The sequence below is a fragment of the Pelodiscus sinensis genome, chromosome 2, assembly GCF_049634645.1.
Source record: "Pelodiscus sinensis isolate JC-2024 chromosome 2, ASM4963464v1, whole genome shotgun sequence".
In the NCBI taxonomy this organism is placed as follows: Eukaryota; Metazoa; Chordata; order Testudines; family Trionychidae; genus Pelodiscus; species Pelodiscus sinensis.
This window is the reverse complement of record NC_134712.1, coordinates 213,590,480-213,608,187: the sequence shown is the minus strand read 5'-3', so window position 1 is coordinate 213,608,187 and position 17,708 is coordinate 213,590,480. Positions and strand designations below refer to the sequence as shown.

At 39.8% G+C, this 17,708-nt stretch overlaps 1 protein-coding gene across 3 annotated transcripts in view; it reads right to left on the bottom strand.

Annotated features, from left to right (window-relative positions):
- Positions 1-450: 450 nt before the first annotated feature.
- Positions 451-17,708, bottom strand: part of CDK6 (cyclin dependent kinase 6) — a 210,773-nt gene continuing 193,515 nt past the window's right edge. For all 3 annotated transcript variants that reach the window (XM_006114476.4, XM_075922365.1, XM_075922366.1), the window contains exon 8: positions 451-16,986. In XM_006114476.4, the coding sequence (XP_006114538.1) occupies positions 16,840-16,986 (147 nt within the window). In that variant the 3' untranslated portion in view covers positions 451-16,839. The remainder of the gene's footprint in view (positions 16,987-17,708) is intronic.

Here is a 17,708-nt window from a genome sequence, read left to right as displayed (position 1 = left end):
GGGCAGAGCAGCTGGGGTGCTGCTGGGTTGCTCCAGTAGCGCCCAGAGTGGCGCTGCGGGACCAACCGGCAGCGCCCCAGCTGCTCTGCCACAGGCGTCCGGAGAAAAGCCTAGTCTGCTGGGGGGGGGGACGTACTAGCTGGGCCCCCCCCACCCCAGCAGACCAGGAAGACGCGGGCGGCGGACCGAGACGCACCGCGGTCCCGCCGCCTGGGTCCTCCGCAGCTTTGCTCCCCGTCTCCCTGGTCTGCTGGAGACCAGCAGACCAGGGAGACGGGGAGCAAAGCCTCTGAGGACGCCGACAGCGGGACAGCCGCGGGGGCGTCTGGGCTGTCCCGCTGCTGGCTTCCCCCGCGGATCCGCGTAAGTCGGGGACTGCCTGTATTCACTTTATACTGTATATTTGCTACATAGGAAAAGTAATTGCAAAACATAAAAACTAAAAATCAATCTTGCAAAATGTCTGTTTTTAATATACATTCCTTACAGCATTTGTATTCATTTTACATTTTTAGGTAAAAGAAAATTATAGCCACAAAAGTGAAGTAAACTCTGGGAAAGCAGTTTTAAATATACAAACCATTTTTGCTCTTTTACTTTGAAATAGTATGTGCACAAGTGAAAATAACTTGACACTGTGACATTTTATTATATTGGGTTTTTTTCATATCGAACCTTCAGCATCTGACAATAAATACAAAACTTTGCTTTTCTAGCACTGCCAGCAGCAAAACATTCAATTCCAAAGGACTGTAACTCTGACATAACACAATATCTAAAACCCTCAGTGTTCCTTAGTTTTGTCTTTAATATGTCCATTGACAGGTGATTACTTTTTGCACTTGACCACCTTTATAAACCTGTATTTGTAAAAGCTAAAGAATATGTTATATGGTAAGGTGCATGTTTGAAAGGGAATATTTTGTAGGGAACTTCAGTTAAAGTCAGTATAAAATAGCCCTATCTCAGGGAATTCTTAGAACAGAAAGCCGCATAGGGAGACATTTTGGGCATGGAGCAAGAGTACAATCAGAACAAGCTGTAGAATCCCTGTGTGGCTGCACCACTTTCCAGCCATCCTGCATAGTAGAAACAGAGCTTTCCCACTGCGTATGGGGCCATTAGCAGCTAAACAAGGCGCTGCAGGTTTTCTGGCACAGTGAGGGAATAATACGTGTTATATACCACAGTTTTCTTTTTGTAGCCCTTTGGTGTAATGCATATTTAAATAGAAAAACCAATACAAGAAGTGACAATTAGAAAAATCACTAGTAAATTTTCTGTACATTTGTAGATAATATAGGCACCATGTTTCACATATTTTATGCTGAATGAGGAGCACATAGAGAGCATTTAACAGGAATTTTTAGGCACCCTGAATAAAAATAATCACACACCTTTAAAAGAAACAGTAATACATGCACCTTTCTTGTTTGTACCCTGATATTAAAATAACAGACTGAATTTCAAGTATGAAGTGACACAGTGAAATCATGTCCTGTGAATAGATATAAAGTCTAGGTAATACAGTTTGCACCGTAGGTAACTTTTTACCTTGTAAAATAAAGTCATACTGAATGTTACGTTGAGTGACTTGATCCAGAATAGAAGGGACCAGCTCCTCACCTATAATTTGAGATAGCACCAGTGAAATCAACAGAACTCTGCTGATTTATACCAATTGTGGATGTAATTCAAAGAACGTAAAAATAATTTGAAATGGCTTTTGATGTTTTTGACTCCACTGAAACCTATGGAGTTATTCTGGATTTGTATCAGTGCAACTGCATTCAGAATCTGGCCCACTGTTCAAAATAACCACCACCAAAACCATCATTTTTTACAAGGCTTTTTTAAAAGTCACATATCTCGCAGATTTCAGAACTATTACCCTATTACAGTCATATACACACATGCTTATCTTTACATATATGAGTCATCCCAGTTATTCTGAGTCATCTCAGTTATTCTGCGGAGTTCATAAATGTCTGGAGTACTGAAGCCTAATTTTTTATTTTTGGAACTTTCGTACCAACATTGTGCTTACCTTTACATATCCCTATTTCACTAAGACACTTGCTTTTCATTCTTTGCATCAAAAATAACCCAAAGAAAATTTGAGAAAACTAATATGTCATTAGGATTAATTGTATCTGGTCACACACTACCATAAGTAATATCTTTCTTTGCTTAATTACTAAACTATATTATTGCTATACAAACCTGAGATGCCTGACATTGAAATTTGTAGACTTAAGAGGGCAAATTCATCCCTGGCGTAATTTAACTGTATTCAGTATACAGGAATGAATTAAGTCCACATTTTAAATACTTTGAAACCTAGACCCTATTTCATATAGTATTTCCACAGCAGTCTCTAAGCCTATTACTTTCATATTTCTATTTATTTAAAAAACCTTATGTAGTTTTGTCTTTCTACAGAAACACACAGAAATCTATAAGAGCAATTTTATCATTGCAAAAACTTATTTTAACCACGAGAAGCCAGGCAAACTCAGGCACTGATATAAGTTTCTGTTATTGACTGGTATCTACTGTAACTATTGCAAACAAAATAAAGCCAAAATGGCAGCTATGTAATGATTTCTAATTTTAATCTTTCACATGATTCCCCCCCCCCCCCACATTATGCTATATGTACATTTAGCTCTACAATAAAATTTCAAAGTAATTAATGTTTATTCCTTTACATATGCAATCAATCAATCAATCAATCAAAGAAACAAACCTTTCTAGGCATTTAAGATACTACATCTGAATAAACTTAGTTTCTAGTTTCAAAAGTCAAATGTACAATATGCAGCTTACTTAGGAACTGTACAATTCACCTAACATTTTGCCTCTTTATGAAACTAACTTTACCTCAATAACTAAAATGAATGCTAAATGCAAATAATCTATAAAAAAGCAAGACTGTTTTTTCCTGATAACTACACTTTCACAGGACTAGTGTATTTCAGTTACAAATAATATACATGAATTATAGAAGCAATAATTTATGTTAATGTTGAATAACTTGGATATAAATGTATCCACATTAACACAAACGGTATTTGCTGGTGTCTGAGTGCTGTTACTAACCATGTGTCCTCATTATTACAATCAATTTACATAAAGGTTTGATCCTGCAACACTTTACTCATTTGAATAGTCTCATTCATGGGACTGCTGAAGTGAATGAAGTTCTCACATGTGTAAGTATATGAAGGATTGAAACCTCAGACTGAAGATATATACATAATGTTGTACAGACTTTAAAAGACACACAAAGTAAAGCAAATTGTGATGCTTTAAGAAACAATAATAATATTGAAACATTCCCATAGTATACACTTCAACTTATAAGACATCATTTTGGAAGGTATGATTTTTCATTTATTAGAACATTCAAAGACATCATGCTTTTAAAGCTGTTCAAAGTCATTTGAGTATTGCATAAAAAACAAACACACCCCACCTAAACCCAAAGTCAGAAACAGAGCTTGTACATGAACTGGAACAAAAGGGTCTATAAATACACCAATCTGAAAAGAACTTATAAAGAATCAGAGTCAAAAAAGGAAATAATCAGTGTGTGCCCCCTGTTGATTTAAGTGCCAAAGTGATACTGTCTCTTTATAAAAAACATATCTATATGTTAAGAGAAAAAGAAATGCCACCTTCATATCTTAACTTCAAGCATAGTTTCTCTGTTTATTTAAAAAAGAAGTGAATGTAATGCTTGTGAAAGGCGCCTGCCTGACTGCCCTACAGACTGATGTCCACTTTTAGGTACTGTTCTAACTGGATCGAGTCCACAAGCCTTCTTGCAAGTGCAGCAATGATCTTCACCCACCCCCAATCATTGTTCCAGTGGGAGGGTAGATCAGTGTCTTGATCCTGCATCCAGTTTTTGACCTCGACTGAGTTTACCTCCAGGGTGTTAAGTGTTAAGACAGTGCTTGGTCCTGCCATGAGGGCAGGGGACTGGACTTGATGACCTCTCAGATTCCTTCCAGTTCTATGATTCTATAAGTAGTGTCAGTTGTAATGGTGACATTAGTGAAACAGACACCTGTCTATTAGAATTGGGGCTGAGACCTCTAACACGTAAACTGAGCGTCAGATAGGTACAGTTTTAGTCATTGCTGACTTAGTCTGGTTCTGATTAGTAATCTACAGCAGCACTTCTCAGCTGATGGTGCAAAGCAGAAGACAGCAATGGCGGGAGGGCGTGGGACCCTACCAACTCAAGAAACATCAAAATCACCTAGTTGTTAGGTGCCTGAGCATGGAAAGCAAAAGGTAGCTCATGCCCTGCTCTTCCCTGCCTTCAAATTACAATGGAACTCCTCACTTCAGTGTAGCCAGCATTGGGCCGGGAGGTGACTCGTACCAGAAGATTATCACTCTGCCCCTTCTTACGGACATGGAGCCCCTAGAGTCATCTCATACAACCAAATCTTAGAAATCCCTTGCCAACACCTTAACTCAAGCATGCTTTTTGCTGTGTAGTTGCAAAGGGTTGCCGGACGGGGTGGAGCATTGCAAGAAACCATGTATGGATTTTGAATCTCAGAAGGAAAAAAGTTGAGGCGCACTGGCCCAGAGTTTTAATTTTAATATTCTCCAGGGCTGATCAATTTGTGGTTTTTCTCTGGATCCTGATTTCTGGTTCACCATGGATCACTCTAGCTCGCAAGACTGCAGTAACTTCTACTGGTGAACCGCACCTCTCAAGGAGTCACTTTGCTGGCCAGAATCCCCCTCTCTTCATCCCTAGTCTGGTCCAGAAAGGAGAGTGGTGTAAAGCTGGTATAGCTAGCCCTACAGCTATTGAAGGGTGCTCTACAATAGCAGAATCACCATTTACTGCATTAAGGCACCTTAAAGCAATTCAAAGGAGCCACTGAAAAGCTCAACAATCTATATTTAGTGAGTTAGGTGCTGAATCAAGAGTTACTAGTTTTGGCTAATTTAATACATGTTAGTTCATCCAGGCTATTCAGACCTACAATCTTCTACTCCTTGCTTGTGTATCATATCTAAGCAGCAAGAGATGTGGGGCACAAATGATATAATTGGGAGCATCAACCAGAGTAAATGCCAGGGTGTGAAACTGACTGGTTTTGATGTGCTGTGAACAGATGGAGGCAGCCTCTTTTGGCACTGTATCTCATTTAAAGTGTACATTTGATATTGAACCTTTGCTCTTCCCTGGGGGGCTGGGGCAGAGGCGATATGAACAGGACAAGATCTATGTCAAAATATACAGGCAGGAGGAAGCTGTACATGTATGGCTTTCATCTGTTTAAACTTGGATGCAAGGGGTGGCCCTTGACTGGAAAGCTATTTGGCCCATCCTACCAAGGTTGATAGTGGAAAGTATAAACCAGAGCAAAGAAATGTAGAGGTATTGCAGGAACTGAGGAAAAAGGAGGATTAAGATTATTCTTGGGATCTGCCACTCAGGGATGGGAGCTGTAAAGAATCTGAGTAGAACAGAGACTGCTGCTGGCCATTTGTGGCATACAGTATTATATTTGGAAATTATTTGGAGAGGGAAGGGCTCTATTTTGGTGGGACTTTGACTCAGTAGGAATTGCACATTTGACCCTACAGCTGGTGACATCAGTAGAGGTTGAACATCCCTGGTCTGGCACACTTGGTACCAGTGTTCCCTGTAAGATGTGCACTTGTGTGGCCGCACAGGAGAGATTCAAATGCCACCAGCTGATTAGCAGAGTGCCCACAGCTAGGTTTTGCATTGCTACTGGTGGTACACATTTGCACATGCTTCGGTGTGCATAAAAATTATTCTGCCCCAGATGGAAAAACCACCCGTGGATGGAAAAGAGTAGAATGAACATTGCTAGGGACCTGACTGGTCCTGAACCAGGGAATTTGCCTAACCAGGAAAGGTCAATGCTTGCCCCTCTGGTCCCAACCGCTGGCTCCCCTGGCATTCTACTGCTCCAACCCACAGTGCTGCATCTCTGCTGCTCCAGCTGTGGTCCAGCGAGGACTCTGCTGCTGTGGCTGTGCATGTGCTTCCCTAGTCCAGCAACACTCCTGGCCCCAAGCCACCAGTTTTTTTCCTATGAGTGCTCCAGGCTTGGAGCACCCACAGGATCCAGGCCTGGAGCACTCACAGGATCAAGTTGTGTGTTGCCAAACTAGGGAAATCCAGATTAAAGAGGTTCAATCTGTATGTTAAGGAATTTTACACGTTTCTCTGAAATGGAAGTAAAGAGCAACATTATAAAGGCAAGTCAGTCATTGAAAAGGGAGGAAGATTGTGGCTGAAAATAGAAATAGTGTGAACAAAGAAAGCTCTTCAAAATCTTTAATGTTTTACTACACTAATCCCTGGTTTCTAATAAGGAAAAACCATGGTACAAATCAGTGATGTTCCTGCAAATCAGGGACACTTATAAATTCTCATGCAAAACAACACACCATCCTTTGTTGCATCAACGGTGATGCTGAGATGGTTCGACCCACTCTAGCTTGTAAGGTGCTCTAGTTCTGAATACTGAAGTAGCAGCATGTCAGATACAGAGTGCAACTGATGAATAACAAATATCATCTAATACAAGATGAAAGTCCTAGCAGTTTCTCCAAACAGAGCAAAGGGGACAAACATATTTTGTGAATTTCATCCTGCAAATGTTATTTTACAAATCAGTGTGTCGAGGGACAAAGTCAGCACCTCACCTCCTTGTCAGGGAAATCCAGACAGACCACAGACCCAATCAAATTCTGCTCAGGGCTAAAAGTAATTTAAATTTCTTACCAGTACAGATGTATTGTTACTCCACTTCCCATCTCCATTCCAACACACTTAATTTCATGGATCCCATTACATGACTTTGATACAGAGAGCTTGTCTAAATTGTCACTGAGGCGATGTCTACACTGAACGCTTATTTCAAAATTACTCATGTTATTTTGAAATAACAGAGTGCACATCTACACAGCAAGCCCGTTATTTTAAAATAATTTTCAAAATTAACTCCAACTTCTGTAACTCTCATTTCATGAGGAGCAAGGGAAGTGGAAGGAAAAGTGTTCTTCCTTCGACTTCCTGCTGTGTAGCCAGTTGCTAAAGCTGAGTTAAGCTACTTTGACTTTAGCTACACAATGAATGTAGCTGAAGTTGCATATCTTAACTTGACTTTAGTCCACAGTGTAGACGTACCATTACATCACTGTTCCTTGCTCAGGGGTGTAAAAAACCACCCCCCTGAGTGATGCAAGTTTCTGTACTGTAAAATGGCAGTGTAGACCAGTAATGCTACGAGCCACGCTCCCTGCACTGGTATCTATTCCCCTTGCGGAGGTGGATCTATTACAGTGCTGGGAGAGCTCTCTCCCAGTGCTGGAGCTGTGACTCCACAACCATGGCAGCGCTTCAACATTGTCCATGTCGACATACCCTAAAAGCTACTTCATCCAGTTTCTTACTGTTACGCCGTACCAGCTTCCTTTCACCTCTGGCTCTGCTGCACAAGGGGAGGCAGGATGTTAGGAGCCTGCTGCAAGGACTCCTAGGCAAGACACAGTAGGTGAGGTCAGCTGGGATATCTATGATTATGCAGATGCAGCAAATGCCACCACCAAGAGACTGCTCTGCAGCCTGGGGAGTGGGGGCCTTCCCTGACATCACTGACTGTGCCCACCTCCCTGCTTGTGCAAAGTCTATTTACTCAGACTTAGTGCAGGTACCAAAATTGGGCCCTTTGTCTCAGTTTCTGCCCACTCTTCTGGACACAGGACCAATGTTCCCTTTAATTTTTTCCACCCTTGTGCAGAATGTTTTATGTGCACCAAGGCAGATACATGTCCACTGCCATTAAAAACAAAAACCTAGATGTGGGCACTCTGCTAATCAGCTAGGTGGCATTTGAATCTCTCCTGCATGGCCTCACAAGTGCTCAGCTTACAAAGAACACTGCACAGGCTCCCCTACTCACTACACAACCTCATTTCATGTTGCCGACAGCTTGGCAACTAAATTTCCAGAGTCAACTCTAGTTCTTATGCTGACATACCAGCTAGAGAGGCTCCACTCCTGATGTTTGGCATGTGGGAGATTTCTTCTCCTCTTCCTCCTGCCCAATGCCCTGCTGTGATATCTAGGCTCTGCACTGTGCAGAGGGTTGTGGAAAAGGCTCAGTCTTGCAAAGTGCTGAGTACTCTGCCATATTCCAGCAAAACGTGTTAAATCTCAAGCACTTGGGTTGTCCATTGAAATCAATAGACTATTCAATAAATACATGCTTTGCTGGCTAGGCCTAGCATTCAGAGCACTTTGCATGATCAAGCACCCTAGTACACTGAAACATTTAACAGCAACAAACACCATTTGGTTTTCTTTTGGTATGTAATAAAAGGAATTTCCTTCCACACAGTGCTGTACATTCTGCATTTTTTATTGAAACTGATACTGGGAGTTACAATGACGTACAGGGGTAACTTTACCTGTAAAGTTACTTTACCTGTAAAGACTTTACCACAGGTATAACTTTACCTATTTTCCCTTTTCCTTTCAGTGAAACAATATGGATTGTTTTCTAATCAGTAGGGCTCTATCAAATTCATGGAAAATTATTTTTAAAATGGTAAATTTAATGATTTCAGATATTTAAACCTGAAATTTCAGTGTTGTAATTGTAGGGGTTCTGACCCCAAAAGGACCTGTGGAGAAGGTTATTGTATCAGCAGGGGTTAAAGTATTGCCACCCTTACTTCTTTGCTGCTTCATTCAGAGCTGGGTGCCTGGCCAGCAGCTGTTGCTCTCCAGCCATCCAATCTTGAAGGCAGCACAGAGGTAATGGTGAAAATAGTATGTCTCCCCTACAATAACCTTGAAACTCCCCTCCTAGCCAGGACTCCTAGATCGAGAAACACTGATTTCCCCATTAATTCTGTATAGTATAAAGGGTAAAAGTACACAAATGATCAGATTTTGTGGTCTATGATGTGTTTTTCTTGGCTATGAATTCGGTTGGGCCCTACTAATCAGTATTAAAATGCTATTTAGAATTACTTTGTATCTACATTCAGTTCCTCTATAAAATTTCTGTGAATGTATCAATTCTGCAGGTTCAAGTATAATACACTCCTCTTACTCCAACATAATTTCCCCAAAAGCTTCCTATAATCCCATCTTTCATTTTAACTAAAACCATATTTTTAAAGCCAGGCAACATCTTTTCTCTAGCATCCTCTCAAAAACAAAGATCTACACTATGATAATCAATCAATATCATGTAATCCATATAAGCGACTATGTCTGCCTTCCTTTAGCATCCAAAATGTCCCATTGATTTCAGTGTGTCTATGGAAGGCAGGAGTAAGCTCCACATGTATTTTTTAACACCAATAAAACATTTTATCTGAAGGGGAAAAAATAGTGATATGAGTGAGAGAGATAGGCAGAAATTGTGTTTTATATTAGCTTTGCTGTACAATACTATTAACGATGGATGGGAATGTCCTTTTGTTAGTCCAAAATATGCAATAAAATCCACTGCAAGAATTTTATTGATATATAACATTGTCTCAAATACCTCACTGAAAGACCTATAAATATGATTTGCATGCACTTTATGTCGACACATTTATGGGACTAAGCCTTCCGCTGTTGAAATCAATAGCCACTCTTCCACTGAATTCTCTCAGAGTAGGCTAAGGATATGTCTCCACTATGGGGGCTATAGCAGCATAGCTATAACCTCAGGTTATGTCTACACTACAAGGTTTTTGCACAAAAACCGGCAGAGTGTCCACACCTCAATCGACAGAACAGAAGGCTTTTTGCGGTGTAGGTATACCTCCTTCTACGAGGCATAACTCCGTTTTGCTCAAGAGTTCTTGCACAAAAAGGTGTGTGTGCAACAAGAGCCTATTACAAAAAGCACAGGTGGTCTGATGGCCATTCTGTGAATGGCAATCAGAACTTGTGCAAGAGCATCCATGCAGTCTGGACGCTCTCTTGCGCAAAAGCACATCACTTTTGCGATGTGCTTTTGAGATGAGAATGTGCTTTTGCTCAAGAAGTTTTTGCGGAAGATCTCTTCCACAAAAGGCTTATTGTGCAAAAACCCTGTAATGTAGACAAAGACTCATAGTATAGAAGCAACTAATAGCAAATAAAGGCTTTTCCCATTGTGGTAGAACTCCACTTCCCTAAGTGACAATAACTAGATTGATAGAAACAAAAGACAGGAGTATGCAGCACTTTAAAGACTAACAAGATGGTTTATTAGGTGATGAGCTTTCATGGGCCAGACCCACTTCCTCAGATCAAATTGTGGAAGAAAATTGGCATGACCATATATACCAAAGGGATACAATCAAAAAAAGTGAACACATATAAAATAGACAAATTAGATTTTAGAACAGAGGGGGTATAAGGGAGCAAAGTTAATGTCTATGAGATAATGATATTAGAGGTGATAATTGTGGAAGCTATCTTTGTAATGGGTAAGATAATTAGCATCTTTGTTGAGGCCCATTCGTAAATTTGATTTGAGGAAGTGGGTCTGGCCCACGAAAGCGCATCACCTAATAAACCATCTTTCTAGTCTTTAAAGTGCTGCATAGTCCTATCTTTTGTTTCAGCAAGACCAGACTAACATCTCTATTACTAGATTGACAGAAGCATCTTTTCAGTGACTTAGCTGTGGCTTTTTCACACTCTGACACTATAGCTACATCAGCTTAAGTTTTAAGTGTAGACCAAGCCTCAGGCACTTACGTCAGCAAAACAAAGGGTCCACCATAGCAGATGCTTACCACTGTCAGCGTCCATTGAATATAAAAAGAGGTGAGGGGGTATGTAGGTTCTTGCATGGCAATTTCGAGATTAGGATACTGTTTGATTCAGTATTAGATTGATGCTTGTGCTATTTTGGTTTAAAAGAAGAAATTACATTTATGAAAAATATATACAACCTTCCGGGCATATAAACATTTGTTACTTTTAAAAATAAAGGAATAAACTTCTTTAGCAGGTTTCTTCAAGAACTTAATTAATCGAACAGAATTTCTTAAAGTTTTTATGATTAGTTTATTGTTTTTAGTATGCATATATTAGTATGCTGTGCATAATAATGTATACTAAGCTTTAAGCTACAGGTAAGTAGCAATACATGACAAAGGTGTGTGTTTGTTAATATATATATACACCTTGAGTCATCTTCTGTCTTAGGGCCTGACTCGCTGTCTTTTAAATCAATGGCAAAACTCCTAAATAATGTGAAGCACTGGGATCTGGGTGTAGAATCACACCTACAAATGGAAATTGGATTAATGGGACTAAATAGCAATTTGCAACTATTTCTTCGAAAAATGTATACTGAGATATAATAAAATAACTCACAGAAATAAGATAATTATCTGCATGAATAGCGCAAAATAATGTCAATAAATATTAAGGCAATTAAAGTTGTGGGCATAATTTTGCATGCCTAAAATTTACTCTGCACTGTAGCTGGATGTGAAAAATGCATGTGAAAAAACAAAATCATACCCAGTGTTTGAGATGCTGTTTCTAAAAATATTTCCCTTAACAAAGGAAGACGGTAACATTCTATATATTTATTTTTTAGTATGTTTCAGCATAGAAAATTTAATTAGCTATATATATAAAAAACATCATTCTCAAGTTCCCCCCAAAGACTGCAGTTTAGTAGAACAGTTTTTCTAAAACACTGATTTCAAAACATAAACATCCACATATATAAGATCAAGAGTGAAATCTTGTTACCATCAGACAGAGATGCTGATGTTGACAAGGACATTCTGAAGGTTTTGTAGAAATGAAATAAATATGCTAGATTCCCAGCTTGTGACCAATTCATGCTCTATCGTCTCAAACCATAAAGCAAGATATTAATTCCCAATAGTATAGGAAGGTGCAAACAGCATCTCCCTGTGCCAGCCTAGCCCTCTCTGTTCCCTTCCCCTCCACCCCCCCAGAAAAGCATAATCTATTAGAAGGCAGGTAGCAGTATCTCAAAGTTTTTGGCAGCAGCTTTAATTTTGACTGGAGGTCAATAGGGGTTTGTTCATGGGGGATACGTAGGAGTTGCCCTAACCATATTCTCTCCCCAGTCAATGACATGCTGCAGATCACCTGACAGAGGGACAGTGACTGGGGCTTGTGTCTTTGCAATTTGCTTACATAGATTTCCTGCTACCAGGGACACTCTGATAGGACCTGGGCTGGAGGAAGCCAGCATAGAACCTCAGTGAATTTCACACAGGCTCCTGCTCCTCCTACCTAAAGGCCTGCTCGCACCAAAGCAAAACCTGTGCAAATAAGTAGACGGGAGCATGTAGTTCCTTAAAGGCTAATTCCTGACCTGATTACACCTGCACAAGTCCCAGTGAAGTCGAAGGAGGCTATATAAAAAATACAGGAATTTTGCCTATAAAAGGGCTATAGGATCAGGTCTGAAACACTGTAACCACTCTGTCCATGGGATTTGGGCAAATGGCTTTACTAGAAACAATAGTTTTGAATCACAGATAAAGATATGAAATGAGAAGTATTCAAACTTACAGTATATATGGTCTAATTCGCATCATAGGCCTAGCAAAAATCCATCCATTCCTGAAAGTATCACATCAGAAAAACATTAGCAAAATGGTTCTGACAGACAGAATTCTCAGAAGAAACATCTGTTTCGTTATTCAAATTCAACTCACACTAGGAACGTAATTAATTTATCTGGTCTTTTCAACCACACCATGTGATTTATGATTCATCTGATGTGTTTTCTGCTGTGAGACAGATAAGTGCTCTTGCTTTGCTGGCTACATGACTGGAATGACATATTTGTTGTTTATTCCACATATTGAAATAGGCACTGTATCTAACAGCTGAGGGAATTATCCCTTGTACAATAAAACATGCTTCTCAGAGACACTTGGTATATAAGCAGTGCAGAGTAACAGGATATATACATTTTCTTGCTTATTCACATAGACAACTCAAGTGTAAATTAATCCCGAGGATCTGGATATAGATAGTGTCCAGCATATAGAAAATACTTGAGCAAAGTATCCTCTGTATGTGTCCTGTGAAAGGACTCTATGCATGTAGAACCAAATTTTCAAAACCTTGTGAAGGCAGATATCCTGTTTTGTTGGGTGTATTTTGGGACACAAACAGGAGACAAGGTTGGATTTTCAAAGGGTGCAGCAACTGTAATGTTCTTAAAGATAAGTAGCGGGATATCCACAAGCTAGATATAGTCACGGTGTAGTGAGGTGTAAAGTGGAAGGTGCATGAGGAGGTCCGATCTAATTATCCATTTCTTGACCGCTGGGCCAAAAGAGCAACTATTGATAGTAGTAGTGAGGGAAGATGAGTTGTGTGGAAGTTGAAAATAGAGGCAGGCACAGTTTATGGGTAGGGGAGGCTTGGGAGAAGATAGCAACAAGTAGTTTTCCTGGATCTGTTTGTTCAGAGGAAGATGAGGGAAAGAAGTGGAGAGGCAAAGGGAAGGCCACTGGAATCAACCCCAATCTATCTGCCTTTGGGTTGGCATACCCTGTGTGGGGTGCTTTTAGATGCACAACAACTTTCAGATTATTAATATACTATTGGCATTTGCTAATGACCTGTTACTACCCACACAGGCCAATATAGAATCAGTAGAGGAAGCAGCACTTTCATAGTACAGAAGCAAATACACTGTCAGTACACTATCCTTGCCTTAGTGGGGGCGATAATGACACACAACACCAGATGACTATAACGTTGGACAGTAGATGGGAATTGCTCCTTTCCACTGCTCAGAAGTTCTGAGCATCTTCTGTAATGAACATCCAGCCTGGGAGTGCTCCAGATAAATAAAAAAATAGAATAGTTCTTTATCAATTTGTGTTGTTCAATAATTCTGCAAGCACTCACTTAGGCAAAAGTCAAGGCTGAATAGGACTACATACAAGGGCCCTATTTATGCTATGGTGATATCAGGGAGGGAGGGGACTTGTGCAAGTGGGCACCTCCCTTTTGAAATCAAGTTCCCACATCCCCACCTATCACTAGTCATGCAGCAGTAGTACCCAAAGGATACACACAATCTGTAGAGGAAATGGGGAATAGAAGTCACCCTGGGAGCAGTGGAAAAGAGTACACTGGTTATTTTTTCCATCAACAGGGTTTGGGAATGGGGCTTAGATGAAATGGAGTGTAACAGAACAGATATATTGTACTGGGCTCTGTTCCTACACTGCATTCTTCAAAGTGATAGCTAGCACTACTGCACATCAGTTTTTTAGCATGATTTTAAAAACAATTAATTCCTCCCTTCCATTTGTAGCACTTGCAGAGCTTCAGTATCCAGGAAATAGTCTTCTGGCAGCAGCTGGAGAGTGATGCCAGTTGAGTGTCCTTAAAAAGTATGTTTGGTGCTAGATAAAATGTGGAATGTTTTAAAAATTGCTAAATTGGACAGTAGCTTTTCCCCATTGGTTAATTTTGAAAGGTTGGCCTGTTTTTTTTTTCTGTTTGAAATAACTGTTTTAAAATTATTAATAGGAATTGTGGTTCATTTAATTGCACAGTGGCCCATTTTTTTTCTAAGGATGTCAAGACCAGCCAGGTGGCACTCTCAGTCCCCTCTGGGCTGCAGAAATTAAGATCAGAGGGAACAAGGTAAAGCCAAGACCTACCAAGTGATACCTATCCATGGGCCTAGACACTGAGGGAGAGGGAACAAGGAAGAGCCAGAACCAGCTGACTGGTGCCTTGGCTGACCACTGGCTTTTAGCTTGGCACATTGAGCCCCTTGGAAAATCCTTGTGCTGTGTAAGTGTCCAGACCCTGTGAACGCATGCCTTGGACCTAACACTCTTGTCAGACCTAATTTACAACTTGCCTGTTCAGGCTGTAGTTCTTTCAAACAGGCCTCGTTCTGGGCACACAGAAAAGCACAGGCCAACAGGTGCTTCTGCACATGTGCAGCTGGTCCTATAATAATTTGGCCTACATCGTGCAGAAATAATTTAAGCCCGTCTCATTGTTAGATGTGGAACAGGAAAGGAAAGTCTTCACAAAAGGTAGAATAACACCACTTACTGTCTTAGCAGCAGCCTAAGTGCTAAACAGCTTAGAGCTAATGGTGAAGTTTACCACGGAGCCAGTCTGCCACATAACCAAGGAACTTTCCCAGAAGACAGCCACAGGCTTTTTTGCCTTAGCTGGAAATATATATATTGCTCAGCTTGGCTCTAGGGACCTGCCACTGCCAAGTGTGCTGTGAGTGAGGATATGAAAGCTGGCTCAGTAGATAGAACAGATGAAACAGAGGCAAGAAAAGTAGGATAGCATCGGAAGAACCATCGCAGGAGTAAGCAATGGTAGCTGATATACCCATATTATCTATATTGCAGTAGCGCCTAATCTGCTTTTATGGCAGGGGTTAACTCATTGGGCCAAGTTTTCCCTTGAGTTACATTCAGGCACAGCACTGAAGTTTAGGTTAGGGAAAGCCTCTATTTTATGGATTTAAAATATTTTTTTTTCTGCACAGTCCTAAAAAAATAAAAGTTTCTTTTAAAAATAATGAAAATATATTTTAGTTAAGGCAAAAATACTAAATATAAAAATGTAATGTTATATTTAAAATAACTGCTAAAAAGTTATATGAATTGTTCAGTTACATTGACTTTCAATTATGGCACATTACCGCTCACACCGTGAGAAATAATGGTGTGCCAATATACTCACATGGTGGTTTAGGAGGGCAGCTCATGAATTTCTAAACAGAAAAAAATCTGCTAGTAAATGAAATATGAGTAATGTTCATGCACTGTGTTGTATAAGTTGTATGTTAAAAGTAAAGCAGCACAATATATTCTGTCTAATATAGCATGTATGCAGTAAGTTGTTCTTCATTGTAATCAGATAATTCTCTGCTTGTAAAACAGGAAACATTTTTCTTTTTGGTTACTAATAAGTATATATTACAATGGGAAACAGTATATTGATTTTCATCAGCTCTATCTACCTCATTGAGCTGCATATTATAACATTCTGTACTAGATCATGAACATGTGCTTGCAATTGTTTTGAGAAAGAAATAAACAAGTTAGACTGCATTAACTGATTCCAAATGAGCAAATGATTTTTTTGTGGAGAAGAGAGAGTCTTTAAAAAATACATTCCTAGAGGTTTTTTAAACTTATTTTTTGCAACATGCACATAAACTCATCTAGTTAATGTTCAGTTTATCATCATCATCATTTTTATGGACAGTAACGAAGAAATAAAATTATTTGTCCAAGTTTTCAACTGGAAAAGCATGCCCTTGTATGTTACTCACAGTAGCTAAATGCATTCATGTACTTTTCCAATTATTTGTGGGTTGTAGAGATCCAACATTTCAATGCCATTCTTTTAAATATCACTTTAAGAGATCCCAAAATAACAATAAAAAAATACCAGACCAGGCTTCAGCAGCTAGAGGGAGAGACTGCATCATGTTTTGGCAGTGACTGGTACACCGGCAGCATTTAATATGAGACGAATAAAATGGCAGCAAACTGGTCAGCAGCTTCTCTTCATCTGGAGTTTTCCCAGGTAGTTAATCAAAATACACACACACATAAAGCTGCAATAGGAGCAGGCAAAAGGCCTGACTCTTGCATTGCTTTGATGAAAGTAAACTAGGTTGGTTTTCTTGGAGCACATCACTGTCCTGAAGAAGCAGACAGACATGTAAAATCTCCAAAAATGATCTTCAGTTGAACAGCTAGGGATAATGATCACTGTCAGCTACACATCTTGTTAACTTGTAGGTTCAGCTTCAGTTAGCCTTATGATGTATTCACCTCATTGGAGTTTTGGCTAGTTGACATATGGGAGTCCAGATTCTCCGTGCATTTCTCCAGATCATGGAAATAAGGGTGAGACAGAGCAACATAGGCAGATATTCTCTTGGTGGGATTGAATGCTAAACATTTCTAAAAGGAAGAAAATAAGATGGTTTTAGTGTAATGGTTGCATGTATAATTCCCGACTGATATAATAAATAATGCAGATAATATAGATGCAAATGAATGAATGTCATTATATTAATTTATAACTATAATAGCCTGAAAATCTAGAGCTAGTTCAAGTGCTGCATGGACCTTGCATATTTTCACAGGTAACTGCGTCAGACTATATCACTATTTCAAACAAAAACTACATTAAAAATACTAAGGTTGCAAAGTCAAGTCCTCAAACATTAGAAAATATCAGAATTACGATTGTCTGTGCAAACTTCATTCAGTATCTTTGTCTATAGGCATTACAATAAAGTATTAATTATATTATCATATACTTTTTTTCTACATGACCCCTGCCTCATTCAGCGCACAGGATGGACCTGATCTGGAGATTCATCAGATTATGAAGGAGTCTATTGTCCCTAGGATCACTGCTTATTCGCTGCAGAAGCGGGAAGGTGTGTAGTGAATGAGGCAGGGGACTGTAGGAAGAAAAAGGATAGTCTTGTGTGTATGCATGAAGAACTGGATTCTATCCCAGTCTCAGCCACAGATTTCCTGTGTGATGGTAGGCGAGTTACTTAAGCCAAACTTTTCACAGGCGGCCACTAGCTGCGTGTTCTTCATTTTTTGGGGTGCTTGACTGGAATATACAAAATGTTTTAGAATGCTTAGTACTCTGAAAAATCAGGCTG